Source organism: Zeus faber, assembly GCF_960531495.2.
Source record: "Zeus faber genome assembly, chromosome: 2".
In the NCBI taxonomy this organism is placed as follows: Eukaryota; Metazoa; Chordata; class Actinopteri; order Zeiformes; family Zeidae; genus Zeus; species Zeus faber.
In genome coordinates, this window is record NC_137189.1 from 34315546 (window position 1) to 34334810 (window position 19265).

General features: G+C 42.8%; 1 protein-coding gene across 3 annotated transcripts in view; it reads right to left on the reverse strand.

Annotated features, from left to right (window-relative positions):
* Positions 1–19265, reverse strand: part of xirp2a (xin actin binding repeat containing 2a) — a 65426-nt gene that overhangs the window by 22564 nt on the left and 23597 nt on the right. For 2 of the 3 annotated variants that reach the window (XM_080024326.1, XM_080024325.1), the window contains exon 2: positions 11115–11259. In XM_080024326.1, coding sequence (XP_079880452.1) covers positions 11115–11259 — 145 coding nt within the window. Of the gene's footprint in view, positions 1–3033; positions 3161–11114; positions 11260–19265 lie in introns of those variants that run through there. The other variant, XM_080024327.1, reaches the window with a different exon arrangement.

Genomic DNA, 19265 nt, shown 5'->3' on the forward strand with positions numbered 1-19265 from the left:
AATCACAATTTTCTAAATTTGACCATAATTTGATCCTACGGGAAAAAATTTTCATTTAAAAAGCAGTGCATTGATTTCTAAACATATTATGATTTGATTAGTGTGAACGGAAACACAAAAAAATCATCCTTTTCCTTTGCACTGAGCAAATTGCCAAGATGTACTGTATTAGCCTGTTTCGATGAAATGCCATATTAAAACACGGAAGACAATAAAATAAAATAAGAACATACATACGTATAAAATAACGATAATTTTGCTGCTGACCCCCTGGAAATCCTGGGGGAATTTTTATGGGGCCGTGGTCCCCAGTTTGGGAAGCGGTTCGATGTAAAATCAAGTGTCTGTGACACGACGCACTTCATATTGAAATGTTTGTTTCGATTCGATTGTTGGTTCAAATGTATTGAAGTCAAATAGGTATTGGTTGTGCAACTTTGTAGACCGCCCCTAACACGCCATTGAAACAGCGGCTCTCAGCCCTGCCGCTGTCCGCAAAGCAGCAATGCAATCTGGGTAAGCGAGGAGCAGCTCTTGCTTGTACATAAAGAGGAATCTCTGTTGCATATCTGTAGAAATAGAGAGTTTTCCAGTTTACTAAACGTGAGCACAATGGTAGATGGTTTTAAAAACGGCAAACCCTTCAACCCTTTAAGTCCCGGGGGAATTTGGTTGTGTTGGCAACAGGTGAGATGGAAAGTGAAATTGAAAACAAGGAAAGTGTTTGGGCTTGCAACTACAAATGGTTCAAAGATTGAAAGTTGGAAAAATCCGTTAATGGCGTGCAAAACAAATAACGGCCTCATAATGATAAGGTTATCAGCATGTTAACTAGTTCAAACCGCCAATGAAAACAACATTATCCCCTGGCGTGAGTCACCCATGAGAACCACCTCACAAGCCTTGTGACAAAACTATGTTCCCTCGATCCGTCCATACCACCGATTTAGCCTTTCCCTCTAGTGTAACCTAGGTAGCTTGGCAGAGATAGGGGGATAGAGGGATTGAGAGAGACAGAGAGAGCGAGTGAGAGCGAGGAGGGTGGCAATGGTTGCAGCCTGAGACAGCAATCTCTGAAAATAAACCGGCTTTTTCAGACGCCACCGTTCCTATAAATATGGGTCAGACATCCTAGACCTGAGGAGGTCACGGTGCAACCCAAGCCCCGGAGACGGAGAGGGGGATAATGCGCTCATTCATCACTGGAGGGAGAGAAACATTCGCGGCTGTCATTGTGACGGACGGATGGACAGACAGAAGAATGGTTTTCTGAGGAGGCATGATGATGTATGCGGGGCCTGGCATAGCATAGCATAGCATAGCTTAGCGTAGCATGCCGGTGAGGTAATGACTGGTACAAACTAAAAACATGAAACCCTTTCTTTTTATAAGCCGCCTCTGCCTGCTGTCATGTTCCCCCTGAAATGCTGAGTGATTGATGGACGGATGGATGGATGGATGGATGGATGGATGGATGGATGGATGGACGGATGGATGGACGGATGGATTGACGGATGCATGGATGGATGGATGGACGGACGGACGGATGGACGGAAGGGTGTTTTAAATAAAGGAGGCTCTTGGATTTGACTGAGAGATGGAAAGAAACTAAGAGAAAAATGACAGAGAGGAGGGAGAGAGGGAAACAAGGTCAACTTGAAGGACTTTTAATTGGGTCCACAGTGTTTTCCAGCATTTTAAAAGTCAAGTCACCCACACCCCTCCTCCCCATTTCGCTTGCACTGGCCCCTAACCAGTTATCTCTTCATTAGCATTGGCAGTTTCATTAGCATTATAATTGGCTTTCAAGCATAATGGCTCACTGCCTAAGATGCCCCGGTCTAATGAGGGCTTTAGTCTCTGTTTACAATGTGATATCGGCATCAGCAACATAAAGACAGAAAAAAAACAAAACAATGAACAACTAGAGCAGTGAGCCCTCATCGTTGTCTGGTTCTTCGCCGGCGATCACACGAGGGCTGCTCTTTCTTTTCTATTTTCCCACCTTTCCTGAGGGGTATTAACTCCCTAATCTCTCTCTAAACTGCCTCAGCTGCGATGCTTTCAGCTGGCAATGGAGATAGGACTGGGAGGGAGGGAGGGAGGGAAAAGTCAATGGGGAGGCCATGCTGCCGGTATGCGCGACTCAGTGGCTATATCGAGCCGAGACCGGGCGCCTTGACCTCGCTGTCGCTAGCGCCGCGCCGATGCTTTTGCCTAAGTGATCATAGGGTTTGGCTGCTGTGCACATGCTACGTGCTAGCGATGCTAATGATAGGGAAGCAAGAGAGCGAGAGTTAAAAAAGACAAAAGGCCAACAGATCCTTAAATCACAGAAGCCTCTCTTACAGTATATCACTGCCCTTTGTGCACAATGGATTCCGGGGGAAAATCAAACCTGGTTTACTGCTCGACAAAGGCCTTAGAGGACCAGCGTCTTTCTATGAGAGCTGAAGAGGAGCAACTCTAATTGAAATGTCAGCCATAGAGGGCAATTTGTTCCTAAGCAACCAAGCAAAAAAGGCACAATAATTGAGCTGTCAAATATATCAAAAGGGAGTTCTTTACACCGGGATTGCCCTCAAGAGCTTCTTCATGCAGGGACAAGGCACTTCGTCAGTAATTTGCCAAGCTTTCAGTACCACATCACGGATCATACGGCTGCTGGTTGTGTCTGGTCGCAGAGGAAAAACAGGAAAGGAACCATACATGTTTTATGACAAGCCACTAAACCTGAAGGAATCCGACGGCGATGTCATATCTTATTCTTTATGAAGCCGCATGCCCCGGATGTGCCGCAACACTTTCACTAGCTCCGTGGGTATTAGTTTCTCTGTTGTACCCCAAAGGTGTCTCCAAGCAATACAAGGCTGTGTACACACAATAACTAAAAATATTGCTGGCAATTTTCCTTTCAACACAGGGTTGGCATAGACACTCATCACACACGAGCCAAATTCACAGCGCAGCTTATGTCAGCACTCGTATAACAGTCAAAGATTGCACGGCCGAGGGTTCACAGGCATAGCTCACCTTACTTCAACTCTGTAGGTCGGTCTTTGCTTTGACCCCCAAGAAATAAAATCCAAGGGAATTACAAGGAAAGATGACAGGGAACTCTTGGAGCTCCAGAGAACCAAGGAGGCCTTTGGTGTGAGGCTTGCTCACCCAGCCGCACCCCAGGACAGAGAACCCAAACCCGGGCAGAGGCAGAGGGACGATCATGGGGTTGGAGACCAGCTCCAGCACTGAGACTCAATGGGACCCAGGAATCCAGTGACAGCTGGTTTTATTTTAGAGGAGCCCCCCCCACCACCCCCCTCAGTTAAAAATGGATGGATTTGGGGAGGAGGGAGGTGGATGTGGGTTGGCTTTTTTTAGACAGGATACCCAACATGCCCTTAACCTTAAGTCACGGTGGACTTATAGACGTAGACGTACCAACAGCAAGACCATACGTCATCTATATGCCGGAAAGGAGGGCACTACAGGGAGAATAATTAGATTGTGATGACTAACTCCAGTGGTCATCGGTGTGTCATGCTATTTATTGAAAACATAGACTCATAGACATATCTCTGGGCAGCTTGAAAACACAGTGTTGTATTAGTACTGAAATAAATTATGCCAAGATAAGCATGCTTACGTGTTGACAGGTCACATTGCAAAATAAAAAAATAAAGAATGTCAGAAGAGTTGGTATGGATCACCATCAGCTGATCCATACCAACCACTTTTAAAACAGTCTGTATCTTCCTTTCCAGTTTTAAAATGGATACCATATTCAATCACAATGTGCAAAAGAAAATGGTGAAACCTTGCCTTGGAAAATATATCTAAAAAACAGTTTATTTCCTCAAAAGTATCAGTCAGCATAGCATAAAAATGCAAGTTGGTCTATAATAGTCAGTCTATGGCCTGTTTATGTCAGGTAAGCCCGTCATGTCAGACCAACGTGGCGCTGTTGTAGGTCATGCCAACTCCAGTTTTGTATGTGGGGTCTAGAATAGACAACAATATATTCATATATTCATCAGGTGCTGCTGCTGTGAGACAAGCTACTGATATTCCTCCTGTTGAGCAAAACATAGTCAGTGTCAGTTGCCTGCCACAGAAGGAAGAAAAGCCGAAGCCCTTGACAAATTTGAATATGACAAGGATGGTGAATGGTGCTGCTGGTGATTGGCACTTTGACCACGTGGGACCATGTGGTTTTCAATCTTCCAAAACCACCATGTGTCTTCCACCTGTCAACAGGATGACAATAGAACAAATAGCAACAACTAGCTCTTCAACTGGATGGCTAAAAGGGAAGTACTAAAGGCTAAAGGCTGCTTCTTACTTCAAACTCCATAATTCCCAGCCATCAACAGAAATTGGGTCCAACAGTAGCGGTCGTGCCTCTACGTCAATGCTCCTCCATCGATGTTTGCCTCAAAAAAGATTTATGTTATGTCATCATTTATTGGTTGAGAGGTTGTCACTCGGGTAGGGCTAATGAATGGTTGAATGACCAAACCCCTCATATGTAATAAGCATCGATCTCTGCGTATAGGCAGTAGTTTGTTGTTGGGTGTAGCAATAACCAGGACAGAATCATTATTAAAACCCAGCGTGTGTATCAAATCATAAGTTCCGATTTTTCCCAGGCAGATTTTGGACCTTTCAACCTTTGTAGTACCACAATAATGCAGGTGGGGTTGGTACATTTCAACCCCACAAACTTGTACTCGTACATAACCCAACCAAACACAAATATGCCTTTGATACCATTGAAGGCAGTGGTATCAAATTTAGAATTGAAATTGAGCGATCGCCCAAAAACCCATCCACCATCTCCAGGAGCACTTTCAAAGAGAAAGAAATGCCTCAGTATTTCATGGAACATTTGTTTTTTGATGCCGTGTATCACTGGATGTGGACACAGAGGAGAATGATCAATTCAGCTCAGGGCACACGGTGGGGGTGGCGGACCACTCTCTCCAGCCATAAATCATGCTCCAACCACACTTTTTTGAGGGTAAAAAAAAAAGGTTTTAGGACCAATCAGACCTTTGAAACAGCATAGCTGGCATCATCCATAATAGTCTGAAATGACAGGATGTGTATTATCTCTGCTTGAGTCTGTGTTTCCTGTTCCATTTTCACTCTTTTCCACCTCAGAGAAAACATTATCAGTGCTTTGTCAAGACGGAGGGAAGAGAGTATTCTGAACCCTCCATGATGCTAAACAATAATCTTCACCCTCATTTCCTTATGTTTACTACAATTATTCATGCTAGTATTTATTTATCTAATGTATTATAATTATTATAATTATTATTATAATGACTGTGGTGTGGGGATGGTGTGGTTTGAGCAGCCACACCTGAGCTGGATCTAGGTAATTGGGATCAAAGTGGCTGCATACCTGTTGCTCGTTGGTTGGTCTAACGAGCAACAGGTAAAAACCCCATCCCCACACACACTCAGGCGAGTAGCCCCTGTCATGACACATCTCTTTCTGCTCCTGGGCTTATTCAATTTAGCCTTCTCTCTACAATAAAGTGGTTTCTACAACCCTGTCTTCTGTGTTTCTGTAGTGGAGGTCCCTGAAACGCCACTTGGGTGGCGGAAGGTAGGAGAAACTGCCAAACTGGCACCTGAACAGGGACTCTACTGCACAGAGAAGGGACACAGAGGGGCAGTCCGAAGACGCCCGGGAGCCATGAGCGGGTCAAATGGCGGCCCCAGCACCAACTCTCTCCCGACTGGCAGCAGCGTCACCCAAGGTGTCCGGCGGAGGAGCGGGGGAGAAGCAGCCACAGCAACCACCACGGGTAACTGCCTGCAGCTAGCTCCTCCGCCCAGCAGCCACCCCCAGGAGCATCCAGCAGCCCAGCAACCAGGCCACCCCTCCAAGCAGCCCCCGCAACAGCCGAGTCCGGCCGTGCCTACACCAGCCAGCACAGCAGCCCGAGGCCCCACGCTCCCGAAGGGAGGAGGGGACAGTCTGTCGTCGCCCTGACAGTCGACCATGGTGTTCCGAGGAACCAGGTCCCCTGGAAGGAGACCAGTTAATTTTTTTTGGACATTTGTTTGTTTAAGGTATGGGAACCCTGTTTCAGAGTCCGGTGTTTTGTTATTTTAAGGTATATTAACCCTGCCTCAGGGTCTGTAATTTTCAATTACAGCAACCCTGTTTCAGAGTTTGTTTTAGGCATTTTTTTTTTTTTTGTTCTCTGCTTGGTGGGTGAGGTGGGGGCGGGGTGAGTAGGCTTCGGCCAGGTATTCTGCCTGGCTTCAGTTTGGTGTCAGGGGGCATGTGGTGTGGGGATGGTGTGGTTTGAGCAGCCACACCTGACCTGGGTTGAGGTTATTGGGATCAGAGTGGCTGCATACCTGCTGCTCGTTGGTTGGTTTCACGAGCAACAGGTAAAACCCCCATCCCCACACACTCAGCCCTGTCTTGACACATGTCTATCTGCTCCTGGGCTTATTCCAACTGGCCTACTCTCTGCAATAAACTGGTGTCTACAACGCTGTCTTCTGTGTCTCTGTGCTGGAGGTCTCTGAAACGGCACTTGGGTGGCAGGTGGTAGGCGAAACAGCCACAATGACCATTAGTGCTATTATCCTAATTTTTTCTATTATTATTTTTCTCTTTGGCATTTTTCCGGCTGAAAATGTCTCGCACACAGCAACTGCCGAACCCACAGAATGAGGGTGAATGAGGTGTCGTTGGAGCATGAATTCGTAAAAAAAAACATTGCAAAACTACCGGGAGTAGCAGAACGATACGCCAACGTTCTGCTACTTCCGATAGGGTGGTGGATCAGGATGAGTTTGTGGAGCGGGGCACTTTGTGACATCATCATCCAAATTGATATGGACAGATCTGGGAGGGACTTTCGCGTGGAGACAGGTGCGCGGTGTAGACTCCATCTGTCTGCAGTGGTTGCTTCACCCAGGATAATTGCTTGATCGAGACGACAGACAGCAAGAGCCGTGGGAACTCGTAAAACTTGTAATGCTTCGTGTCACCAGAACTCAGAAAACTGTAATTGGTCACAATGCGTCATCATTGCCGGACACAGCACACAAGGGATAAGACACAAACTCCTGAAATACAAGCAATTTGTTTTATTATTTATTCGTATTTATTTTTATTTTATCAATTTTATAACTGTCCCAGAAGAGAGAAGACCACAGTGGATTACAGCTACAACACCGTCCACAGCTCGTATCACAGTCTGAATCACCGGCGCTGAGTCATCATTACATCAGCCTCACTACTACAGTAGACTTCTATGTCGCCATACTATATACATATACTGTATGTGGATGTATTTTACAGTTAGGGTATACATATAAATAACAATAACAAATCAAAATATAGCTGCAGGCAGCAATACAATAATAATAATAATAATAATAATAATAATAATAATAATAATAATAATAATAATAATAATAATAATAATAATGTGTTTCATTTGCATAGTACCTTTCATACATGGAATTCAGCTCAAAGTGTGTCAAAAAGAATAAAAGGGAAAACAATGTTTTGACAATTACAATGGATAACAGGCAGCTAAAAAGTGCTCCAAATTCATAATAGCAAGAGAATGCAAAAACTGGAATAAATAACATATTAAATAAAATAGAATAAAATATAAATTAGATATATATTACACCACTGCTTAATATACCAATCTATAGTATAGTATATTTCAACACTTGCTAGAACTGTTGTTGCATATTATTGCTCAGTTAACCCTACAGATGCCCACTCACTAGCTGGTGCTCCTCCTCTGTTTGTAGTAGTCATGTACTTCATCAGTTCATTTGTATTTTTTATCGCTTTTTTAAAACTTTGTGCTGCTGTAACGTCTGAATTTGGTGATCAATAGCGTGTAAATCTCGTCTCATCATATCCCTCGACTCTCCTTTATTCTCCTTCTTTTTGTGGTTCCCCCCACACCTCCACCACAAGTATAAAAACAAATAGCCGCGCGAACGTCGCAGACGGAGAAGCATCCTCCAGCCTTTAGTCAGCGGTAGCACACTGACTCTCTCCATCCTCCGCCCATCCCCATCCACCCTGAGGCACCACCCGTCAGGAGGCCGTCTTCATCGCCTGTAATCCCTCTGGGGGAGTTCAAATACACTATGTCTATTTTGCTCCATCACATTAGTTGTGATTCTTTCTGTTTACACACCACCACCACCGCCCTCCATCTCCGCCCACCCCATCACCATGTTCCGAGTCCCATCGACTGGAGAAAAGCCCGGTTTTATCAGGTCTGCGCCGCACTGATAATCCCGTCGAAATTGCACATGGATTTCCTGTTCCGAGCACGGTGGAATACCAAATGACAGCAGGCTCCACCAGCTCCAAAACCAAACGGAAGGAAACAGGATGGAGCTCATTACTCCGCGGCGGGAGAGTCCTAACCGTAAAGTAAATTAAAAGGCATGGTTATGGATCTGCTTCCTGTTGTCAGTCACAGTGAGGTGGTGAGGAAAGGGAAGGGAAAAAGGAGATTTGGGAGTGAATGAGGCAAACTGGCCCAAAATAAATCATTTCTCATTTCTAAATCCTTTGACTTGAGCGGGAAAAAACATATTTCTGTCGAAAAATTAAAGTTTTAAATAAATACATTTCACTCACAATTTGCACGCGCACGCGCACGCACACGCACACGCACACGCACACGCACACGCACACACACACACACACACACACACACACACACACACATACACACATTCAGAAAACTTGTGTAATAATATTTGTGGAATAACCTGGTATTTCACTGTACATACATTATTCAATCAATCAATTCCATTTCCTTCTAACAATAAAAAGGAATGAATACATTTGGACATTAAACACGAGAAGAGAAGCTTCCGCGCTCAGATTGGAGCAACGTACGTTCTGTGAGAAACGGGAGTGGGCTCTGAGATGTGGAGGTGAATATGTCAAGTCATTTTTCATTTGGTGCTTTATATAACCCCTGGGGGCATTTGTTTTGGGTGGGGGGGGGGGGTGTCACCTATTGCTCCCCCACCCCCCACCGCCCCCCCGCATCTCTCATTGGAAATAAAGGCCTCAGAAAGAAACGCAATCGCCCACCTCGCCAAGACACAAGGCCAAGGCGGACGTGACTCTACGTTTACACGCACACCGGTGTGTGTGTGTGTGTGTGTGTGTGTGTGTGTGTGTGTGTGTGTGTCTACAGGTGTGTGTTCTGATGTGTGTGAACCAGCCTCAGGCAATGTCCTGTCAACACATCCGTCACTGTCCACCACCAAAACCTCTGCATGTCTCTGTCTGTTTATATATAATTATATAAGGCTTATTTTCATTGTTTATTGTTAATCTTAAGGTTTATTGTATGTAGGCAATTTTTTCTTTTATTGTTTCTGTTATGTTTTTTGGTTAATTTTATATTGAAAATTATTATTATTATAATACATTATTATATTATTAATTTATTTTTTATTTCTTTATCGTTTTCAGTTCATTTTTAGGGTTGATTTTCAGGTTTATTGTGTACTGCCAAATTTGTCTTATTTGCGTTTATTGTTTTATCGTTTATTTTTAGGTTTATTGCATATTACCAAATATTTTCTATTACTTGATATTATTGCGATGCATCTCTCTCTGTCTCTGTCTCTCTGTCTCTGTCTCCCTGTCTCTCTCTCTCAGTCTCTCTGACTCAAAACACTCCCATAGTGTGTTTGAGCTGAAATATTTTCAGAGTCTCGCTCTCCCTCCCTCCCTCACATAATGGAATGTACCTCTCGGAGTAACCTCTATCTCTGAGCCCAGCGCTATCAGTGGCGGTGGGCAAATAAACTGGAGTTAGCGAAGAAGTTGCCGCCGCTATCGCAGTAATGTAAGTACAGCATCTGGCAACCCAATCCCCCCCCCATCCACCCTTTCCATTAAAAAAGCTGCCAGACCGCAGAGGGGCCTTATCTGGCAACAATGTACGATCTGCGGAGGTGAATGTTTATCACGTAGGCCCAGCGCGACGCTCCATTATCTCATATCACACATTATGCATCCGCCAAGCGCTGCTTGTTTGAATATAGTGCTGTAATTGTATATTCTATACGATGTTTTACATGTAAAAGGTAACAGTGAAACAGAAAAACTGGAAAAAACACATAAGTGAAAATCAATAGCGGGGAGGAGAAACACTGGGTGCTCTGCGGTGTAACGTATGTGAATAAAGCCATGAAAAAAAGGCTTTTAAAATGGGTTCAGCAGTGATAACAAATTATAATAAATGATAATAAATGATAATACATGATAATACATGATAATAAAGGCTTTTAAAAGCGATTGAGCAATGATAATTAATTATGAATATAGCCGCAGGCAGCAATGCACGGGGTCCAGGTTAGTCGTGTTAGTCAGGAATTACAGTTTTCCGAGTTCCCATGAAACGCAGCATCACTTCCGAATTTCACTTTTCAGAGTTCCGAAGGAACGCAGCATCAGTTCAAACAATTTTTCCGAGTTCCCATGGAACGCAGCATTACTTCATTATACATTACTTCATTATATATCATTATCTATTTATTACATAATAATAATAATAATAATAATAATAATAATAATAATAATAATTATTATTATTATTATTATTATTATATTAATAATAATAATAATAAACAACATAATAATAATAATAATAATTATTATTATAATTATAATTATAATTATAATTATAATTATAAAAGCCCTGCAGGCTGGATAAATAATACAAATAATTAAAACATGATAAAACAATTCAACCATGACAATATATGATAATAAAGGATTTTTCAATTGAATAAGCCATGATAATCAATGACAATAAACAATAATAAATCATAATTATGGCCTTTTTCAGCCGTGATAATAAATGATATAAAATTATTATAATGGCATTTTTAAATCAATTTTTTTTCATAATCACTTCCCGTTGATTTCCAGGGTGACTAGGACCCCCATCAAGATCATCTTTTATTTCCTTATAAAGCAAAAATCGAATCTTTTTTTACCCGAGGGCTTTAAAAAAAAACAGCAACAGATCTCCAAATTCCAAAGGCATTGTGGGAAATGTGGCGGCACTCACTCATAATGGCTTCTTGTGTGGATGTGGATGCTGAGGCCATCTTTTGCGGCGGTGGCGGCAGGTCGTTCCTTTCTTTGAAGTGAGACGGAGTGGACGACCGTGGACGCTTGGACGAGGACGTGTGGACGTGGATGGACCTCACTTCCTGGAACGAGGGAGGGAGGGAGGGAAGGAGGGAGAGAGGGGGGGGAGCCGGGGGAGAGGAAGGGAGGGGGAGAGGGAGAGATATCAGAGGAAACACCTGTGCTTTTCCAGCGCAGAGGTGGAGAGGTTGGCCTTTTTGTGGAGCTGAAACTCTTTGGAGTAGTGCACTGAACACACACACACACACACACACACACACACACACACACACACACACACACACACACACACACACACACACACACACACACACACGCAGAGCAGTAAGTGCAAACATGACATTGTACCGCTCAATGAAATCGGAAGTTGGCGACATTGAAAACATTGGATTGCAGCTCAGTGGAGTCTGCGTCACAGTCGAACACACACACACACACACACACACACACACACACACACACACACACACACACACACACACACACACACACACACACACACACACACACACACACTCTCTCCTTCTCTCTCTCTCTCTCTCTCACTCACTCACTCACTCACTCTCACACACACACACACACACACACACACACACACAGTGTAAACATGGCTGACCTTGACCACTATGCAAAACAGACATTGAGTGGAAAGTTCCCGCAAATAAAGACGCGGGGGCGGCTTTTCAATTTGTCCTCTCTTTTTTTAATCTTCCCTTTTTTCCTCGTCATAACCGAGGGGGTTTCATGGTTTTATGTTCTATTTATGGAACCCAAAATCCCCAAATTCTGCCTCAAATAAATTGTACCCGTGCACGGTTCTCACTGCACATGAGCGTCTTGTTTTCCTTGCAGCGTTTTGTCCAAACCTGAAAGCAACACAATAACTGCTCAGCTGCAAATAACCCTCTGTAGGCAACCCACACCTGGCTGTAAGTGTGTGTGTGTGTGTGTGTGTGTGTGTGTGTGTGTGTGTGTGTGTGTGTGTGTGTGTGTGTGCGTGTGTGCGCGCGTGCGCGCGCGCTGTGCCATATTTGCAAATTAAATGTATTCCCTGAAGCGTTTTGTGTTCTTGTTGTTGCCATTATTTAGTGCAGGGCGTCAACAAACACGTGAAAACAAGCACAGTGGCAATCTCTGCTTGTAGTAACGCACACACTCACACACACAACTACACACATTGTGATATGCATAGATACACACACTCATTATGCACATACACACACACACACACACACACACACACACACACAGACAGTTAAACACATGCAATACACAGAGTAATCAAACCCAAAGGCAGGAACATAACAAGCCATTCTCACACTACTCCTACAAATATTCACTCTCAGCCCTCATATCATAATTTTCACAACTACAATAATAAACAGAAAACTCCCCAAAAATACAAATCCCCCCAAAAATCACACGTGAATACTGTAGGTTACTAAACACACAGGACTAAATGTACTAAAATGCATTTGTCCATTTCATTCGCAGTGTCCGATTTCGTTGGTTTCTGAAGAGACCAGTTTGGCTTTGAACATTACATTTACATTTAGTCATTTAGCAGACGCTTTTATCCAAAGCGACTTACAAGGGAGAATAACATTTATCATTTAACAATATCATTTGAAGCCTCGGGTTTGGCTTCACGCTCAGCACAAACCGAAGCAAGACCTGGGCAAAGAAGCGGAGGGTGGTGGTGGTGAAACAACAAGACAATCAGAGGAAGGAAGCGACACGCCTACCTTGTACGAAACACAAATGGGAGACCTGTCAATCAAGGAAATATACCTTCCAAAATAGTTTAAAAAAGTCCTTTATCCCAATATAAGTCGCAATATCCCCTTGATGGAACAATAATTTCAATAATGACGTCCCAGAAAACCCATGAGAAAACCTTCCTCTTGACTTGAAATGATTGACGCTGTATTTCCAGTGAGAAGTTTCTACCTCTTCCATTGATTTGCTTTCACTCTGAGGTTTTCTGGGGCTTGGCCCTAGTGGCCATTAGCTGAACCGCCGTTTGAGGGATTTCCCCATTCGTTTCAACGCTCCACAGTCATGTAAACATGGCGATGTGCAAATGCTATTTATTATTATACAATCAAAGCAATTATACCTCTCAATTCAAGGCAATTATATATCAAATGCACCTCTCTTTTAGCCTTAATATCCTGGAGTTCCCCGCAGGCATTAATTATAATATTATATAATATCCCCTCCATTGAAGAATCGTTCATTTTTACTAATCATAACTAAGACACTTACTACAAGAAGTAAACTTAAGATATTAAGACTCTTGGGTCTTCTTTTTCCATTGACTTCCAGGAGGTTTTTCTTTTCTGGAGCAGCGTCTAGTGGCCACTAGCTGAACTGCAGTTTAAAGCACCTCTACCTACCTTCTACCTACGACCTACTAATACATTCTGTACTACACATGACAGCCATGCTTAAATAGCTTCCGCAGATTGTTTTTGTCTTGTCTTGTTTTCTTTGTTGGGTTATTTTTGTATATGTGGCCATATTTGTTCAGACTGTTAATATATATATTTTTTTTACTAACTGTCTGCACAGAAATGCACCAATGTCCACCACGACAAATTCCCTGTATCAGAAAAATAATAAGCAGATTACGATTCTGAATCTAAAAACTTTAAGTTAAGTCGTATCACATAACCAATGTGTTAACTCAAAACTGGTGATGGTGTCGCTGTGACGTGTGTTTTAAATTATGAATGTTTTCTCTGACAGCACCAAAGCCAACAATAAAGGTTTGAATCTCCAGTGTGACGATAAAGTCACCTTGGAGCGGCCGCCCCTCCAGTGTTATGTTTGTACTACACATTTGCAAATGTGAACGAAGGGAGGAATTAAGTGATTGGACGATTTACTGCCGGCGGGGTTCAAGGTCCCCGGTGAGAACAGATGGGCGTTCGCACCGTCACGTGGCATCGGATCGACCGCAAAGGCGAGAGCGCATAATAACACTGAACCCCAATTAGATGTTGAAACATTTACAAATTGTAATTAACATGCAGGTTAATTACATTTAATAATTCAATAAGATCGGATTCATTAGCTGTACCTACGATAACATCAGGAGATGTTTAAAGTGGCCCTTTTTGTGCTCCGTTTTACACATGTTAATATGGGTCTCTGAGGTCCCCAAAACCTGTCTAGGAAGTTTTTTGCTGAAAATACCACTCCGATTATGTATTCTAGCCATTGTAACATGCCCCTATAACCCTCTTATTCCAAAACGAGCTGTTTTTTGTGGGAGGAGCCACCCTCCCGAGGCCCCGAGTTCTGTCGGCCAATGACATTTGTGCACAAGTTCGGGGTTCTGTGAGCCAATGGCATTTGAGGATGGTTTCCAAGTTCCGTTGTATTTACTTGTAACTTGTATTTACCGTTGAAACTTTCACTGATTTCACCTCATCGGTCCACCAAAATCCACTCAAATCTGATTCTGAACAAATTTGAGGTGAGAAATAAGCAATCCATTGGCTCAATCTTCACTCATATTAGATACGAGGCCTGATTTTAAAGTTAGTTCCGACCTTCGTTGCTGTTCTCCTCCACGCTTGAAGGACACGGATGAGGGACTCTCGGATTCTGGGATTTTTTTTTGTTTGTAAACATCGAAAAAAAAAAATAAAAGAACAAAAATTCATACATCTACAATAAAAACACTATTTTTTTTTTTATTGGTTTTGTTTGGAGAAACGCACAGTGGATGGGGATGGAGCAGATGACCATGTAACGAAATCCGTGACGAGCTGACGTCAGCTCGTGCAGAGAGTAGAAACCTTTGAAAACCGAGCGTTCAGAAGCCTGAGCGTTTTGTTTACAGCGATGACTTGTCATTAGTTGACCTCATTATTTGACACTTGGGCCACGTCTACTCGGAACATTTGACATTGGAACATTATATATACAGTATGACAGAAAAGAAGGAAAAGCATAACAGGTCCCCTTTAATTACAACCATGCCTCATTGTGGAGTGGAGGGCTGGAATATATTAACAAAATCAATATCTTGATAACGATAATTTGACGACATTCGGGGGATCTAGCAGGATTGAGTAATGTGGATATTCTAACCATTGATTAGAACGTCTAGAACAGCATGGACTTCATAAAACTGCATTACTTTACTGTATGGCTCCTTAAAGACAACATTTAACTACAGTATATTACGATATTACAAAAACCCCAGTCAATACCTGAATCTAGACTCATATCATGATACCGATGTCATATCGTCATTGTTGTACAATATATCGCCCGGCCACTAACATATTGTGTAGAATAGTATTAGAATAGTATCGCTCTCTCCAGCTCCCACTCCTCTGCCATCTGCGCTATCTGCACCACCCAGCAGGCAGCCTGGACCGGGTGGAGGATGACAGCTACTGTGTGTGTGTGTGTGTGTGCGTGCGTGCGTGCGTATCTGAATTAATTTGAAGTGTACTATATTTTTCTTTGAGCATGTTCTCATTTTCTCAACTTTTCTTTCGCGCTGCCACTTTTTTCTACATTTTGAGTCATCAATTGAAGACACACTGAACATTTTACACAGACAAGCCGGCACATCTGGCGCCAAAATATGTCCAACCCGGCTAAAACTATCCGGAACACATACTTCGGCATTAGCTGAGAACTTGAGGCTTTGTTTAAACTGCTATGTCACAAGGATCTCGCAGTTTCAATTTCATCCAAGTCAAACCACACACGGAGCGGATATTAAAAAACCGAACAAATTTGAAATTTCAGTTGGTCTTGGTTATCTGACACGTCACACGTGTCGTTCTTAAATGAACGAGATGAGATTTGCAGAAAGACGCTTTATGATGTCATTATTTGCTATTAATGTACAGATTCCGATTGAGAATGTCCAGTGTGTGGCGTGGACACTGTCACTCTGTAGTGTCTCGACGTTACCAAACTGTCGATTGACGTGTATATTCATATAACTTCTTAAATGGTAGATGTCAGGAGATCTGTAAGATTGGTATTTTAGATCTGTAGTCCACATTACTTTGCCGGATTAATGAAAAGGATTATCAAAAAAGAATCCTTAAAATGTCGTCAGTGCTTGCATGACTGACTCAGTGATGCGTTCAAGATCCAGCGGGTTATCCAAGCTGTGCAATGGTAATTACCCACAGAAATACCACAAGGTTTTTTCGTATTTCACGGAAACGTAACTTACTGAAAATGTAATCCAAGGAGAAAACTCAACAAATAAATGACGTGGCCGACACAGCACCAAACGGCCGCCTGTCGCTGAGAGTGCAGCTCTCTTTCTACAGACAACAGGGGGAATGTCTGTGACAAATAATCTCTTGAACTTGAATTATAACATTGAGAAGTTTTGGTTTACAGGCAAACATGGATGGTTGTTTTAAAGACAGGAGGGTTGCCCTGTATAGACCGCATGGTGGTTGCTCCGCGAGATGAGTGACAAGGAGACGACAGACCAATGGGAGCCCACGCGGCGTTCAAGTAAACTCGTAAAATCGTGCTGCGTTTCCGAGGACCCGAGAAGGTGTTAAACGCACCCAACAAAAGGAAACTTGACCCCATGTATTGCTGCATGCAGCTATATTGCATTGTTATTATTATTATGGTGTGGTTTAAGCAGCCGACCCTGTCTTGGGTCTAGCTAACTGATCAGGGTGGCTGTACACCTGTTGCTCGTCAGAGCAATCAATGAGCACAGGTTAAATCACCCATCCCCCCACACCCCAATTATTATTATTATTTGATTTCCTTCTATTAATGTGAAGCACGTCCAGTTGCATGTTATGTATGAAAGGTGCTATACAAATAAAGGTGATTAGTAGTAGTAGTAGTAGTACTTTTGTTTTTTCTAAAATAGACTAAACAAAGTAATATTTAAAATATAAATAATATTGATGTGTTGAGTTTTCTTCTCCAGCCCTGGTTTTACGTTTTAATCTTGATGCTCTCCAATGGAAAACATGATGCTAATCGAGCTAGGTAGTAAGCTTATTACCGGGCGGCAGACCTCCATCACCCTGCAGGACTCCCCCATTTGACCTCCCACCACTCCCCTGTTTAACCTCCCACCACTGCCCCATTTGCCCTCTCATCACTCCCCTGTTTAATCTCCCATCACTCCCCTATTTGCCCTCTCATCACTCCCCTGATTTCCCTCCGATCACTAACCCACACAGCGTGATCACAGACTCAAGGTGAAATCAAATCTCTTATTTAGCTTTGTTTGTTATTAAGGAATGGGATGCAAAGATTATATATATATATATATATTTTTTTTTTTTATAAATTAATGATTTTTTTAATAATGATAAAAAATATAATGACAATAATAAATACATATTTATCTTTTCTGTGTATTTTAATATAATGTATTTGTCTTTGGATTGTGTGTATTGTAGTGTCTCAGTGTGACAGCAGAGAGATAATAAGGGACAGCAGTGTTTGATGAAATGTGTCAAACAGTCAACACGATGTCCCCAAGTTGGAATTCGTGTCGAAAGAAAGAGGGAACAAGAAGAAAAGAACTGAACACCATTAGTTGATCATCTTAAACAAGAGCGAGTAGCTTGGACTAATGAAATCAATTGCGGACGCCAAGAACCCGGGTACGCTTCATTCGTGACATGAACGGCGAAACCGAAACCATGGCAACGGAAGACGGTTATACGACACCATGACCTCCCTCCATCCCCCGTTTTCCTTCCCCTCAAATTGGTGCCTATTAGAAAGAAAGAAAAAAGAAATGCCGCATTGCTAAAAAAATATAAAAATAAAAATATTAATAATAATAAAAAAATCTCTATAAATGGGAGAAAATGTTATCCTAATTTCCGGTGTAGTCCCTGGACCCTACGCTTGTTTGACCCCCAAAACCTCTTGGAAACTTTTTGTTCTTCTAAGACTTTAATGATGTACAGTCCCTGTTCCACGTGGATGGTTGATGACTTTCTCCAAGGAGCAGGCGTTTGGAACATTATATCTTTGGAAACCATCATGTTTTCCACTTGTTTTATCTGGATTTTATCATCTCTTGCCAAGACGCTTCCTCGGCCTAGAAATACTCCCTAGAAATTGAACAGAATCTAGAATTACTTGCTAGAAGTCCATCAGTTTCTAGAAGTCCATCAGTCTCTAGGAGTCCATCAGTCTCTACAAGTCCATCAGTCTCTATAAGTCCATCAGTCTCTAGAAATACTCTCTGGAGTCAAACAGTTTATAAATACTCTCTACAAGTCCATCAGGGTCTAGAAGTCTATCAGTCTCTAGAAGTCCATCGGGCTCTAGAAGTCCATCAGTCTCTAGAAGTCCATCAGTCTCTAGAAGTCCATCAGCTCTAGAAGTCCATCAGTCTCTAGAAGTCCATCGGGCTCTAGAAGTCCATCGGTCTCTAGAAGTCCATCGGGCTCTAGAAGTGCATCAGTCTCTAGAAGTCTATTGGGCTGGGCTCCAGAAGTCCATCGGGCTCTAGAAGTCCATCAGTCTCTAGAAGTCCATCGGATTCTAGAAGTCCTTCAGTCTCTAGAAGTCCATCAGTCTCTAGAAGTCCATCGGGCTCTAGAAGTCCATCAGTCTCTAGAAGTCCATCAGTCTCTAGAAGTCCATCGGTCTCTAGAAGTCCATCGGGCTCTAGAAGTGCATCAGTCTCTAGAAGTCTATTGGGCTGGGCTCCAGAAGTCCATCGGGCTCTAGAAGTCCATCAGTCTCTAGAAGTCCATTGGATTCTAGAAGTCCTTCAGTCTCTAGAAGTCCATCAGTCTCTAGAAGTCCATCGGGCTCTAGAAGTCCATCAGTCTCTAGAAGTCCATTGGATTGTAGAAGTCCATCAGTCTCTAGAAGTCCATCAGTCTCTAGAAGTCCATTGGATTCTATAAGTCCTTCAGTCTCTAGAAGTCCATCAGTCTCTAGAAGTCCATCGGGCTCTAGAAGTCCATCAGTCTCTAGAAGTCCATTGGATTCTAGAAGTCCATCAGGCTCTAGAAGTCCATCAGGCTCTAGAAATACTCTAAAGAAGGTCTGCCGTCAAGAAATCCATCTAAATGAA